This window comes from Drosophila willistoni, unplaced genomic scaffold (assembly GCF_018902025.1).
Source record: "Drosophila willistoni isolate 14030-0811.24 unplaced genomic scaffold, UCI_dwil_1.1 Seg299, whole genome shotgun sequence".
Taxonomy (NCBI): domain Eukaryota; kingdom Metazoa; phylum Arthropoda; class Insecta; order Diptera; family Drosophilidae; genus Drosophila; species Drosophila willistoni.
The window spans coordinates 49437-66015 of NW_025814251.1; the positions used below are offsets into that span (position 1 = coordinate 49437).

Sequence of the window (16579 nt, forward strand, 5' to 3'; positions counted from 1 at the left end):
TATTTATCTTGGTGTGTCCTTTTCGTATGGCCAGCTCTAGGGGATGTTTATTAACGATTTTCTTGCACTTTTCCAGTTGATCGACCTTAGTTGCGGCCTTAAGCCATTCTTTTTTATTTCTTATTTTTTGTACTTTACCAACTGACTTCAGGTTTTTGACCGCCATTTTTTTACGTTATCGGCCACACGCCGTTTTTTCTTGATACTCCTTGGTTTGGAAGTCGGACTTCTAGTGAGTGGGCGCACCTCAAGGGAAACTTGGCCAAAAGGAGCCATCACCATTACTTTCGTATTAGGGGAAATTACCGCCTTTTTCGCTTCGATCTTAGGTTTAACTTTTTCCGCATTAAATTTAGCACATTTTGGTGCATCCTTCCACTTTGGCGCCAATCTAAGGCCATCTTTAGAACCTTCAGTTTTTGGGCAAATTTTTTAAACTTGCCGTTTCCCAGTTTATTAAAGTTAGGCCAGTCAGGATTGGTCATTTTTACTTGAAATTTGTTTTTACTTGAAATTTGTTTTTACTTGAAATTTGTTTTTATTATTAGAACTATACTCTCGAGCACGATTTTCTAGAATGTGAAATATCGGAGTAGGAAATGAGGCAGGTAAACAAGGCAAATGGACATGGCCTACTTTTCACTTTTTATTTTTCACTCTCCCGCCTACTGCCTTTGTCGGTCAGTGTCTGATCAGGATTTCATAATAATCTTTCTATTAACATATTTTAGTTGTGATTCTATAAATATTACATTTAAGTCTAATATATTATGTCTTAATTTTATTTCTTTGAATGGTTATCATACGTTAGCCATCTGGCAACTCTGCTGGCTTGACGCCATGAACAGTTCAGCCGGTCGTTCGCAGCAAGCATACGCGTTATAAACTTGCGATATATATACATATTTGTAATTTCAATATCACCTAATCAATAAACATTCTAAGATATTTCAAACTGGCGACGAGGATGGGATGCTAATTATCATCCGAAATAAACTTGGAATTATTAACGCAAAATATCAAAAAATTGTCACGCACAAAGCATACATATTCGTTTACATATACATTCTGTGGTGAAATTTTGCAAACGTTTACACACACATTTGCATGGCAGAGTCGCTTGCTGGTGAATTTGGAGAGATTAGATTGGCCTGCGTTTTTGAGGAAAAGAAGGAAGTAATTGATTCTACGAGTGCTAAATATACTCAACGGAACCCAATTATGACGACAGTTGGAAGTTTGGAACCGTTTGATTTGGGACAGCCAAATAAATGGGGCTCATATTTGGAGCGATTTAAATTGTTCCTGCTTGCCAATGATGTCAACGACGAGGGTCGCAAAAAAGCATCTTTCCTCACATTGGTCGGAGCACCAGTCTACGATCTTTTGACATCATTGGCGTTTCCAAACCAGGTCAGTACATTACCGTTAGACCAAATTGAGAAGATTCTAACTGATCATCTTTGTCCACGTCCATCGGAAATCGCGGCATTTTATCATTTTCACAAACGTGATCAACATCCGGATGAGACCGTAGTAAACTATCTCGCAGCCCTGCGGGCATTGGCAGTGGGTTGCAATTTTGGAGCAGCGTTGGACAGAATGCTGCGTGGTCGTTTTGTATGCGGCATGAGGGATGAAAGCTTACAGAGAAGTTTTCTTGCAGACACTGAATTGACAGTGCAGAAAGTTTTGGAGAGAGCAACTACTAGTGAAGCTGCAGCAGCGAGTGCAAAGGCTATCAGACAGCCTAACGAGACTATCCACGGCATCAAATCACAGCGCCCTCAACAACCACATAAAGGAAAAGGACAACAATGTGCGGGTTGTGCCGGTGCACACGGCCGGCAGCAATGCCCTTATCGTGAAGCAATATGTCACGGCTGTGGCCGGAAGGGCCATCTTAAGCGTGTCTGCCGGAGTAATGACTCGTCGAACGATGTTCATCCAGTAAAGGGCAAAAATTCACGTGGGAAATCGGTAAACCTCATATCTAATCTGGTGAGCCTGAAGAAACGTATCACGGTACAGATTAATGGAAAATCGTGTACTTTTGAAGTGGATTCTGGATCTGACGTAACTATGATGACGTTGCGGACTTATGATCGTATCTGGCCAACAAACAAGCCTAAAGTTTACAACTACGATCCGGGGTTTAGTGACTACCAACACAACCCAATCCAGATACTAAGTAGGAGTTTTTGATGTATCAATTTATTACAACGGTCGTAATATTGATAATCTACCAGTCATCGTCACTAAAAGCGGTTGTAGCGACCTTCTGGGTTGTAACTGGTTCGACCCACTAGGCATCAGTATCAAGGGCATACATTCAGTGGGCAGTGACGTACAGATCGCAGGCATTCTGAATAAGTTCGAACACTTATTCTCAACAGAACTTGGTTGTTACACTGGTCCGCCAGTCATATTAAACATTGATGCTACAGTGCCACCAGTGCGACTACCTCCACGCCGAATTCCATATGCTCTAAAGGGACTAGTCGAAGAGGAGCTGGATCGCCAATGCAAGCAAGGGATTCTTAAACCTGTGGAGTATTCAGATTGGGCCACTCCTATTGTACCAGTTATCAAGAAGGACGGTTCAATTCGTATTTGCGGCGACTATAAATCAACTTTAAACAAAGCGGTTAAGCCGCACTGCCATCAAATACCGGCGATCAACACTTTGCTGGCATCTATGGAAGGTGGATCGATTTTTGCCAAAATTGATCTGGCTCAAGCTTATCAGCAGTTAGTAGTCGACGAAAACTCGTCTTTGCTGCAAACAATCAGTACACATAAGGGTGCATTCAAAGTTACTCGATTGCAATTCGGCATTTCATCAGCACCAGGCATTTTTCAAAGCTGTATTGAGATTATAGAATATTTCCGGAGTCTTACCATATTTTGATGACATTGTAATAATTGGAAAAACGGAAACGGAGTTGGCAACTAGATTACAGGAACTGTTTATACGTTTTGACAAAGCCGGACTGCGACTACGCAAGGACAAATGCCAATTCGGAGTACCATTCGTTGAGTTTTTAGGTTTCAAAATTGACTCAACTGGTATAAGACCATGTGCCGATAAAGTCTCGGCAATCAAAGACGCACCAGCACCTAAGGATAAAAAGCAGTTGCAGGCTTTCTTAGGACTACTAAATTTTTATCACTCATTTTTGCCACATAAAGCAACAGTGGCAGAACCCTTACATCGTCTTTTGGATAAAAATGCAACTTGGAGGTGGTACAAACAGTGTGAGAAGGCTTTTTCTACACTTAAGGAACTTATTGGGTCAGACGACGTACTAGTGCATTATGATGGTTCATTGCCACTAGTGCTAGCTTGTGATGCGTCACCATATGGACTCGGTGCAGTTTTAAGTCACAAAATGCCGAATGGAGCGGAGAAACCCATCGCTTTTTACTCCCGTACCTTATCCAAAGCTGAGCGAAATTATGCTCAGATTGATCGAGAAGCTATTGCTTTGGTAGCAGGAGTAAAGAAGTTCCACAACTACGTCTACGGTCTTACTTTCACACTAATCACCGATCATCGACCTCTGTTGGGTATTTTTACCACATCGAAAGCAATCCCAAACATTATTTCAAATCAGATGCTACGTCGATCTTTGTTCCTGTCAGCATATACTTTCGAGCTAGTACACCGCTCCGGATTAAAAATGGGCAATGCGGATTTTCTAAGTCGTTGTCCACTGTCAGCAGCATCGGACGCTGTTAGCACCGACGATGTGCTAATGATCGAATTAGCAGCAACGCCAATCATAAGTGCTGAGGCGATGGCCGCAAAAAACATCGAAGGACCCCTTATTGGCGAAAGTATCAAACTGGGTGTTAAGGGGATGGCCTGACATGAAATTGGAGCAATCAGATATTGCATATCCATACTATTGCCGTCGGGAACAGCTCTCTACAAATAAAGGAGTTTTGATTTGGGGAAATCGCGCCGTAGTTCCACCGAAATCCAGAGCAACAATTTTAGCTGCTCTACATGCCGCTCATCCAGGCATTGTAAAAATGAAGGCGTTAGCGCTTAGCTATGTTTGGTGGCCAAACATTGACGCTGAGATTGAGCTTATTGTTAAGAAATGTATTCCATGCCAGCAGAATCGTAACGATCATTCAGAGGCACCGGTGCATCATTGGGAGTCAGCCAAGCGGCCGTGGTCCCGTCTACACATCGATTTTGCAGGACCTTTTCAAGGAAAAACCTTTCTTCTGGTCGTGGATTCTTACTCAAAATGGCTAGAGGTTGCGGTTGTTAGCTCCACTTCTACAGCGGCTACAATTAAAGTTCTCAGGCAACTGTTTGCTACTCATGGGTTACCAGATCAGTTAGTGTCAGACAATGGCACACAACAATCTAATTCCTCCACAACAATCTAATTCCTCCACAACAATCTAATTCGACACATTAGATCAGCACCGTTTCACCCAGCAACAAACGGCCAAGCAGAGCGCATGGTGCAGACCACCAAAAACTACCTTAAAAAACTATCTCCGAGCAATAATATGGATCTAAGCCTTGCTCGATTTTTGTTTAATCAACACATAACTCCACATGCACCGACAAATCGCTCGCCAGCTCAGCTATTGTTAAATCGGGAGTTAAAGTCCTACTTTGATAAACTACAGCCACAAGAAATTTCTAATGGAGCAGAGCCATTTATTAATCAATCGAAATGTTTTGATACAGGCAAATCCGTTTGGGTACGAAACTATGCACCGGGTCCAAAATGGATAAAAGCCTACATATCCGAGCAAACAGGACCAGTGTCTTACAAAGTTCGTCTGACAGACAATCGCATCATAAAGCGTCATTATAACCAAATTCGAAGCCGAGTTGAACAAACAGATGTAAACATATCACATCAGGCACCATCAGCAACTGATAACAACACGGAAGATCCTGCTTCCAGTAACCACTCTAGGCCAGAGAGTCCTATTCAAGAAGATCCACAGTCATTGCATGCCTCACCGATGCTACGACGTTCTGCTCGCATGAGACGACCCACTCAATTCTATGAATCATCTGGGTGTTAAGGGGTGTTGTGTATGCAGCCCTATCATACGTTAGCCATCTGGCAACTCTGCTGGCTTGACGCCATGAACAGTTCAGCCGGTCGTTCGCAGCAAGCACACGCGAATTAAGATTGAGTCTGTTCTGGTTGAGTGTTAAATCAAGACTGCTTTATTGAATCAAATCATATTCTGGTTTGGCTTACATCTAAGTGTTTATAATGTTTTCTTCTGGTCACTTTTCTTGTGACACTCTATGTTTAGGGAAACTGTCACTTATCTTGTGACACTCTATGTTTAGGGACTCTGTCACTTATCTTGTGACACTCTATGTTTAATGGAATGGTATTGTTTATGTTTACATTAATGTGGAGTGTAGACCTCTTGGGTCGGCTGTTATGGGAAGTGTTGCTAATGGCATAACTCCTCCCCTCTGAGAGTATGAATTCTCCTGAATTCTGTTTACATTAATGTTTATATTTTTCTTTTTACAGTATATATGTATATAAATGGATAAACATATAATAATAATAATAAAAAGTGTTAAAAATATGCCATTTGTCATTTTCTTTTCGTATTTAAGTTCTGTGATTTCTTTTAAATTGTCAAAATTATCTATTGTTACATGATCAAAGTTTATTGTGTTTTTATAGGTTTGATTCAATAGTTCTGTTGGATAAAAAAATTTTTCGTGAAATTCTGTTTTTTCGTTAAAAAATATTTCATTTAGAATTTGAATTTTACAGTTACCGAATTGAATTAAGTTACTTCCCATAAGTATAATATTTCTTTTATCGCAATTTTGATATATTTTTGTATTCTTGGCATTTTTGATTATAATTGTATCATCGTCAATTTCTTCGATACTCGTTATATTGTTGAATATAAATTTGCAATTATTATTAATGGTACAACTTTTACTTAATTTTAATTCTTTTAAAATTTTGTTGGGTTCATATGTAAATGTTTTATTATTTATTTCTGCAATTAACTGATTTTCTTGGTCTATTTGTATATAATCTATATTTGGTATAGGAATAATTAACTTAACATCTATGGTTATAAATGATTTTGGGATTTTAATTGCGATTATGATGCAATTATTCTTATATTTTAAAATGCCCATACGGATTAGCTTTAATTTATAAAAATCAATGTCAAATTTATTTATTTCCTCTTCTGATAAAATTTCTGGTACGATTATATTATTTTTTGCTGATGCTATGTTTTCCTGAATATAATTTATTTTGAATTCTATATTTTTTAATTTTCCCATTTGGTCATTATGAAGTATTTTCATTTCTATTTCTTGATTTTGATTGTCCATGCTTGTAAGTATGTCCTTGATTATTGTTCTGTCTTGTTTAATTGTTTCTGCTAAGTTGTGTATTGTTTTATTAAAATGTGTATTTATAACAATTTGTTGGTTCATGTCTTGTATAATATTATGGTTGTTTTGGTCAATATTGTTAAGGTGGTCTAAAATATCTGTTCTATCTTCATCGTTCATAATTCCAAAAAGCCATTTGTATGTTGTTCCTACAATATTTAACATTCCTCTTTTTATTCTGTTGTTTGGGGTTATGGATTTTATTTTAGCTCTAATTAGATTTATTTCGGCTAATAGCTCCTTTTTTCCTGTGATGTTAAAATTTTTAATGTTTGTCTCCATTTGATTTATTATATTATTTAAAGGGTCGATATTAATAATGTGTAGTATAATTACTGTTTCATTAACTATTTCCGTGGAATAAGTTTGTATAGGTGCATATCCTGCATTTGATTGAATTGGTTCAATTTGTAATCTGCCTTGAACACACATTATAACATAAAAAATTATGAAAATCTGAGGATAAGAGAAAAAAAATTTTTGTTTCAAAGATGTCAATCTGTCTTTTGTTGGAAATTAATTTTTTCCTGCTTTGACGGTCTTTTTATATTACATGGATGAATATTATTTAATGTTGTAATTCTAAAATAAGGTTCATCCTTATGCCTAACTCGTTTATAGTTTTTAATTGGTCCTTCCTGTCTTTCCTCCTCATAATCTTCTCTTGTATTATTTTGTTTGCTTAAAATTTTTTCTTTGTGTTTGATAATAGTGTTTTTTAGTTTTTCCTCATCTTCTATGTTTTTTGCATAATTTGGTGTACATTTTATTGTAGAGTGATAACGGTTATTATAAGCTGTTATTGCTAATTGCATTTTGGATGAAATTGATAAATCATCATCTATTCCTGCTATTATTTCAATGAGAGTAGAATGTAGTCTTTCTATGTCTGCATTTCCTGTATGTGAATTTGGCTTTGTATAATGGATTTCTATTTGTTCTTGGTTTAAGTATTGTTTTATCTGTTCTGATCTAAATTCATTATCCATTATTATTTTATGTGGCTTATTGAATTTGGCAAAGTGTTCAATCATAATTTCCATTTTAGTTTTCCAGTTTCTATCTGTTATATTATAAGCGACTGCGAATTTTGTGAGCTTGTCTATGATTGTAACAAACGATTTGTGTTTTATATGAAATATGTCCAAATGTATAATTTGATTTTTGACATCCGGTGTTTCTGTGAATTGAAACTTAGGTTTGATTGGTTTTCTGTCATATTTAATTTCCTTACATTTTTTACAATTTGAAATTATCAACTGAATATGGTCTCTTAGCTTTGGAAAATATATTTTGTTCTTTAACGAATTAAAAGCTTCATTTATTCCGCTATGTAATGAATCTTTGGTGTGGTAAATAGCTATTTGTTTGTGTAACTCTTCCTCGCTTGAAATTTCCTGAGCTCTCTTGGTACATTTAAAAAATTTTATATTATTACAGTGTGAAAAAATGTTCATTAAGATACATTGTATCTTATAATATTCTGAGTCTGGAACTTCTGAAAAAATTCCTACTGTTCCTTTATTTATATTATTTTGCATTTTGATTTCGATTTCAATTTCTGTTTCTGCTGGGCTTACTTCTATTATTTTTCTACCATGCTGAATATTAATATTGTCCGTTGTTGTATAAGTTACTATTATCTGAGTTTTATATTTGTTTACAATATCGTCTTTTATATAGAAATTTGTAAATCCTCCTTCCTCTGCTGAATGCTGTGTATCTGATAGTTCAAAGTTTGACTCATTTGTTTTATCCTTGTTTATTAGTTCAGCTGTTTCCTGTCTACTTAAAAAATCTGCCACTTTATTGTCTTTTCCTTTCAAATATATTATGTCATAATCGAATTCTTGTAATTTTAAAATCCATATTTGGTGTCTTGCTGTCATTTCTTTCCCTTTGTATTTTGCGTTTACATATTTTATCGGAGCATGATCTGTTATAATTTGGAATTTATTACCTATCACATAGTGTCTAAAATAGTTTACTGCATGTATAATGGATAAAAATTCTTTATCAATTGTACTGTAGTTTTTTTCGTGTTTATTTAGAGTTCTTGAAAGGAATGCAACTGGTTGCTCTTGTTGAGACAATACTGCACCTATTGCGAAGTCACTGGCATCTGTTGTAATGGTAAATGGTTTATCAAACTCTGGATATTTTAAGATTGGATGTGAGCTTATAAGTGTTTTAAGGTTTTCAAAGGCATCTATAAACTGTGGGTCATTTGTATTAATTTGTGTGCCTTTTTGTAAATATCTGATCATTGGGTAAGCTATTTTGGAATAGTCCTTAATAAATTTTCTGTAAAATCCTGTCATACCAAGAAATCCTTTCAATTGCTTTTCTGTTTTAGGTAGCTGCATTGCTTTTATTGCTTCTATTTTATGTGGATTGGGTTTAATCCCTTCCTTTGTGAGAATGTGTCCTAAATATTCAGTATATTGTTTCATGAAGGAACATTTGTCTGGTTGAATTTTTAAGTTATGCTTTCTAAGTATTTTGAAAATGTTTTCTAGAGCAATCTTATGTTCCTCAAGTGTTGTTGAAAATATCAAAATATCGTCCATGTATACAACACAACTTTTGTTTATATAATCCCTCAGTATTTCATTCATTAAACGTTGAAATGTGGCTGGGGCATTTTTTAACCCAAAAGGCATTCTAACATATTCATATAAACCCATTGGTGAAATGAATGCTGTTTTCTCTATATCTTCTTCTGCCATTAAAATTTGGTGATAGCCTTTTGCTAAATCTAATGTAGTAAAATATTGGGCTTTACCGAGTTTGTCTAATACAGCGTCCATGATAGATATTGGTTACTTATCTGGAACGGTTACTTGGTTTAAACGCCTATAGTCTACACAAATACGATACTTTTGAATTCCAGAGCTATCTCTTTTTTTAGGTATGACACATATTGGAGAACTATATTTGCTTTTGCTTTTTCTTATAATTCCATTGTTTTCCATATAAATTATTTGTTTCTTTATTTCTTCTTCATATTTTGGGGAGACCCGATAGAGTTTTGAATTAATAGGTTGGTCTGTAGTAGTTTTTATGCTATGAACTATAGTGTTAGTATTGGTTAAGTGATCCCCTTCTTTGAAACATAACTTTTCGTACTTTTTTGAAAGATTTCTTATTATTTGTTCTTCCTCAGTATTGAGTTCTTTTAACTTAAGATCATCAATTTCACTTACTTCCATTACGCAAACATCTTCTGATTGTTTGGAAAGGAATGGAATTTCGACCCCATTGTTAAGTTTAATAATTTTGTTTTGAAAATCAATATTTGCAAAATTCCTTTGAATGAAGTCCATACCCAATAGAAAATCATATGATTTTTCCAGGGGCATAGCCACCCATTTTGTTCTTGCATAATTTATATATTTAAACTCCCTTGGCACTTTTGTTTTCACTAAGTAACTGTCACTTTCTATTTTTCCCTTTATTGTATGTATGGTTTTTGAATATTTTTCAATTATTTTGTATTTGGAATTATGTACATTAGTTGTGTTTAAAATGCTTATGGTTGATCCTGTATCTACTAAAATAATATAAGTATCTTCCTCTATTGTTCCTTTTATAAAAATTTTTTTTTCATTCGAGGCTAGTTGGTAAAAAACTCTTGATTATCTGTGCTGTTTACTACTTCCTCATTTATATTATCTACACTCATTGCTTCTGCTGGTGGTTGCTGATTATTTTGTGGTTGCTGATAATTTTGATTTTGTCTTACGTTCTGACTCTGTTGTCTATTCGGATTTTGATACTGTCTCGTATTTTGACTCTGTTGTCTATTGGATTTTGAGACTGTTTTACATTTTGACTCTGTTCAGTATTTCGGTTTGTATTTTTATTAGTTGTCTGTTTGTTATATGTACTATGGTCATTGTCATTTTTGGTTAATAATAGTTTTTTATTTAAATTTCCATAATTCAGACCAATATAATTTGCAAGTTCAATTCTTATATCTGTTAATGTTGTTTTATTCATTAAGGCAATGGCCATTGGACCACAAGATAATTCTTTTACTCTTTGAATTAAGAGACCACTTAATATGTCAACTAATCTGCTATTGTTTTCAAAGACCGAAAAATCAGTAATTTCCTCAACAATTGCTCTTACTTTAAAATCAAGATCTCGAACGGTAGTTACCCTTAAGTTATTAATTTTTCTGGTTAGACCCATTTGATCCGTTCTTGGGCGATAATGATGTCGAAGACGAGTTTTGCAATCAGCCCAAGATGTAGGGGGGTTAATATTAAGCATAGTTCTAGCCTGACCTTGAATTTTGGTGTTGAATATAACAGTGAAGACCTGGTCGTTATCATCATACTCCTCCATGATTTGGTTGACTGCCGAAATGAAACCATGTAACGTTCCCTCCTGTCCAGTGAACACCGGCAAGTACCTTGTTTCCTTCTCGATGCTGTTTCTCTCCCTTGTTGTTGGATTAGAATGCATCTCTTGATTGGATATTATTATTGATGTTAGCATTTGAATGCATTGTTGTATTTCGTTAATTTGTGCCATTTTAATGGTGTATGTTTTATTGTTTCGTTAACTTTTTTTTTTTTTTTAAGTTTCCACAATAATTCTGTTTGTTTGCACAAAGTGTTTTTACAATATTCTATTGTTTCGTTATTTGTCACAAAATGTTTTTATAATATTATATTGTTTCGTTGGCTTAGATTTTCTCCAAAGTTTCCACAATATATATATTTTATTTTGTCACTAAATGTTTTGTTTTCCACAGTATTATATTGTTTCGTTATCTTTGATTGCGTTCAAAGTTTCCACAATATTTTAGCTGTGAACTCGAGTACCGACTGCGCCAATTAAGATTGAGTCTGTTCTGGTTGAGTGTTAAATCAAGACTGCTTTATTGAATCAAATCATATTCTGGTTTGGCTTACATCTAAGTGTTTATAATGTTTTCTTCTGGTCACTTTTCTTGTGACACTCTATGTTTAGGGAAACTGTCACTTATCTTGTGACACTCTATGTTTAGGGACTCTGTCACTTATCTTGTGACACTCTATGTTTAATGGAATGGTATTGTTTATGTTTACATTAATGTGGAGTGTAGACCTCTTGGGTCGGCTGTTATGGGAAGTGTTGCTAATGGCATAACTCGCGTTATAAACTTGCGATATATATATATGTAATTTTAATATCACCTAATCAATAAACATTCTAAGATATTTCAAATAGTCTATAATCTAGTTGTATTTACAGTGGAATATTAAGGGAATGGCATTTAAGTGGCTCCACAATACCCGCAAGACCAGAGTTTTTAGATTGATGGGGATAAAGCACGTTCTTTAAAAAATCGAATTAAACACTTATTCCATTGTTACCATAACAACTTAAAAAAGCTTTTGGGGTTACTTCCTAATTATTACATATTTGGGTCTATTCAAGATAAACCTTTCCATCATTTACTTGGATATTCGTGCATCTACTTCTTATTCAAACTATCAAGTAAAAAAATATGACTTAAACTTATAACCAATTATACATATCGATTTCTGTCACTGCTCAAATGTAAAAATGTACATCAGTCTGCTAGCTAGAAAAATTGGCCATGTCCGCCTGTTTTTAGCTCTCTGAAAGCAATAGCTAATTGGATGAATTCCGGTCCAAAATAAGATGAGCTCCTCGGGACGCCCAATCGAACTACCAAGCAACCAAATTTCCCCATTGTAAAGAGCTAAAGATATAAAATTGCATTAATAATCCAGATGTTTACTTATTTTTAAATACAAATATGGGTCGAAAAAAGTAATTATAGAAATTTAAAAAAATTTATAGAATCGTTGTCAATTCTAATGCAAAAAAATTCAATATATACGTAATCCTTATTTTCTTTTATTTGCTTTGTCCTCAATCTTTCTTCACCTTAACCAAAACTTTTTGGTCATTTCCAGTGATATTTATCTTGGTGTGTCCTTTTCGTATGGCCAGCTCTCGGGGATGTTTATTAACGATTTTCTTGAACTTTTCCAGTTGATCGACCTTAGTTGCGGCCTTAAGCCATTCTTTTTTATTTCTTATTTTTTGTACTTCTTTACCATCTGACTTCAGGCTTTTGACCGCCATTTTTTTCACGTTATCGGCCACACGATGTTTTTTCTTGATACTCCTTGGTTTGGGAGTAGGACTTCTAGTGAGTGGGCGTACCTCACGGGAAACGTGGCCAAAAGGGGCAATCACTGCTACTTTCGTATTAGGCGAAAATACCGCCTTCTCCGTTTTGGTTCTAGGTTTAACTTTATCCGCTTTAAAACCTTTGAATTTTGGACGAGCATTAAATTAAGCACATTTTGGTGCATTCTTCCACTTTGGCTTGGGCTTCATAATTTGCCTGCGCCAATCTGTAGCCATTTTTTTGGGAACCTTCAGTTTTTGGGCAAATTGTTTAAACTTGCCGTTTTTGTTAAAGTTAGGCCAATAGGGATTGGGCATTTTTATTTGAAATTTATTTTTACTTTAAATTTGTTTTAATTATTAGAACTATACTCTCGAGCACGATTTTCTAGAATGTGAAATATGGAAGTAGGAAATGAGGCAGGTAAACTAGGCAAATGGACATGGCCTACTTTTCACTTTTTATTTTTCACTCTCCCGCCTACTGCCTTTGTCGGTAAAGAACTGATTTTAGTCTATAATCTAATTGTATTTACAGTGGAATATTGAGTTAATGGCTTTTAAGTGGCTCCACAATACCCGCAAGACCAGATTTATTCGATGGATGAGGATAAAGCACGTTCTTTAAAAAATCGTATTAAACACTTTTTATATTGTTACCATAACAACTTAGAAAAGCTTTTGGGGTTACTTCCTAATTATTACATATTTGGGTCTATTCAAGATAAACCTTTCCACCATTTACTTGGATATTCGTGCATCTACTTCTTATTCAAACTATCAAGTAAAAAAATATGACTTAAACTTATAATCAATTATAAGTACATATCGATTTCTGTCACTGCTCAAATGTAAAAATGTACATCAGTCTGCTAGCTAGAAAAATTGGCAATGTCCGCCTGTTTTTAGCTCTCTGAAAGCAATACCTAATTGGATGAATTCCGGTCCAAAATAAGATGAGCTCCTCGGGACGCCCAATCAAACTACCAAGCAACCAAATTTCCCCATTGTAAAGAGCAAAAGATATAAAATTGCATTAACAATCCAGATGTTTACTTATTTTCAAATACAAATATGGGTTGAAAAAAGTAATTATAGAAATTTTAAAAAATTTATAGAATCGTTGTCAATTCTAATGCAAAAAAATTCAATATATACGTAAGCCTTATTTTCTTTTATTTGCTTTGTCCTCATCTTTCTTCACCTTAACCAAAACTTTTTGGTCATTTCCAGTGATATTTATCTTGGTGTGTCCTTTTCGTGTGGCCAGCTCTCGGGGATGTTTATTAACGATTTTCTTGAACTTTTCCAGTTGATCGACCTTAGCTGCGGCCTTAAGCCATTCTTTTTTATTTCTTATTTTTTGTACTTCTTTACCATCTGACTTCAGGCTTTTGACCGCCATTTTGTTCACGTTGCCGCCAAAAGGGGCAATCACTGCCACTTTCGTATTAGGCGAAAATATCGCCTTCTCCGTTTTGGTTCTAGGTTTAACTTTATCCGCTTTAAACCTTTGAATTTTGGACGAGCATTAAATTTAAATTAAATTTTGGCTGCTCAAATGTAAAAATGTACATCAGTCTGCTAGCTAGAAAAATTGGCAATGTCCGCCTGTTTTTAGCTCTCTGAAAGCAATACCTAATTGGATGAATTCCGGTCCAAAATAAGATGAGCTCCTCGGGACGACCAATCAAACTACCAAGCAACCAAATTTCCCCATTGTAAAGAGCAAAAGATATAAATTGCATTAACAATCCAGATGTTTACTTATTTTCAAATCCAAATATGGGTTGAAAAAAGTAATTATAGAAATTTTAAAAAATTTATAGAATCGTTGTCAATTCTAATGCAAAAAAATTCAATATATACGTAAGCCTTATTTTCTTTTATTTGCTTTGTCCTCATCTTTCTTCACCTTAACCAAAACTTTTTGGTCATTTCCAGTGATATTTATCTTGGTGTGTCCTTTTCGTGTGGCCAGCTCTCGGGGATTTTTATTAACGATTTTCTTGAACTTTTCCAGTTGATCGACCTTAGCTGCGGCCTTAAGCCATTCTTTTTATTTCTTATTTTTTGTACTTCTTTACCATCTGACTTCAGGCTTTTGACCGCCATTTTGTTCACGTTGCCGCCAAAAGGGGCAATCACTGCCACTTTCGTATTAGGCGAAAATACCGCCTTCTCCGTTTTGGTTCTAGGTTTAACTTTATCCGCTTTAAACCTTTGAATTTTGGACGAGCATTAAATTTAAATTAAATTTTGGCTTGGGCTTCATAATTTGTCTGCGCCAGTCTGTAGCCATTTTTTTGGAACCTTCAGTTTTTGGGCAAATTTTTTAAACTTGCCGTTTTTGTTAAAGTTAGGCCAATAGGGATTGGGCATTTTTATTTGAAATTTATTTTTACTTTAAATTTGTTTTAATTATTAGAACTATACTCTCGAGCACGATTTTCTAGAATGTGAAATATGGAAGTAGGAAATGAGGCAGGTAAACTAGGCAAATGGACATGGCCTACTTTTCACTTTTTATTTTTCACTCTCCCGCCTACTGCCTTTGTCGGTAAAGAACTGATTTTAGTCTATAATCTAGTTGTATTTACAGTGGAATATTGAGTTAATGGCTTTTAAGTGGCTCCACAATACCCGCAAGACCAGATTTATTCGATTGATGAGGATAAAGCACGTTCTTTAAAAATTCGTATTAAACACTTTTTATATTGTTACCATAACAACTTAGGAAAGCTTTTGGGGTTACTTCCTAATTATTACATATTTGGGTCTATTCAGAATAAACCTCTCCACCATTTACTTGGATATTCGTGCATCTACTTCTTATTCTAACTATCAAGTAAAAAAATATGACTTAAACTTATAATCAATTATACATATCGATTTCTGTCACTGCTCAAATGTAAAAATGTAACTACAAATTCATTTCAGTCTGAAAGATAGAAACAAACAAATCGGTTGAAAAATCCCTTAAAAAAAAAAGTATTTTTCTAAATTTGTTATCAACGTTTTAACTAAATTTTTAGTATTTATAATATTAACAAGAAGAAAGGAGTCCCACTCTCACGCACCATGTTTCCACGACGCCCTACAAAGCATCCCGTGCTACCTGCAAAGCAGCCCGTGGCACCAACAATAGAAGACATGAAAAAATACATAAAAAGTTTGCATTCCCATAATTTTTTCCACAAGGACTATGTCGCTGCCATGGATGCTCGTCAAGTGGCTAGACTCAGCAAGCGACAAATTGGTCGTCTCTCACGTCTGGCCTGGTATAATCTACCGCCACCTAAACGCATGCACTATATCCTTATGGTAAGACGCAAGATTGCGGAAGTCCAAAATCTGATGTTACTCAAACCAAAAAAGGGCAACCAAAAGAAGGGCAATCAAATCAAGGGCATTCAAAAGAAGGGCAATCAAAAGAAGGGCAATCAAAAGAAGGGTTTGGCTAGGTCTTTGATGAGTGATAAAAGTCGCAAGAATTTTGACATAATGATGCTGAATCGATTTGGCCACATGAAAAAGTAATGAGGCAGTTAATGTCTTGTTAACTGCATACGATATTTTCATACCTTTTGAATTTTGTTAAGATGACATTAAAGCATAGCAACAAATCGAGCAAATATATAGACGTGATATCTCTGCAATATAAGCACTATACCCACTTATCGTTAGGGTATATCGAAAAAATCTTTCAAGAATTGGGCACGAATTCTCTTCCTCTTTGGTATATTCTCTATTGCTTCTAGCCCGGGGGAGTTGTTAATTAGAAAATAATACACCGATGAAGGTCAATGTCAAGCGAGATATTCAGATAGAGAGACATAAAGATAGAGAAAGGGAAGTTATGTAGAAGTTTTAATGAATCAGCTAAAAAAAAATTGAGTTGAAAGAAATTCTATTAGTCGGCAAGTTTGTGGCCTAAGTCTTTTGATTTTTATTGAATAATTTTTTGTCGCATTATTTATAAATGAAATG

At 35.0% G+C, this 16579-nt stretch overlaps 1 protein-coding gene across 1 annotated transcript; it reads left to right on the top strand.

Annotated features, from left to right (window-relative positions):
* The first annotated feature begins 2082 nt into the window (after nucleotides 1-2082).
* On the top strand, nucleotides 2083-3872 carry LOC124461278. Its single transcript, XM_047012819.1, has 3 exons — nucleotides 2083-2191; nucleotides 2250-2705; nucleotides 3448-3872. Exons 1-3 carry the CDS (start codon nucleotides 2083-2085, stop codon nucleotides 3870-3872), a joined length of 990 nt encoding a protein of 329 aa, XP_046868775.1.
* Nucleotides 3873-16579: the final 12707 nt, after the last annotated feature.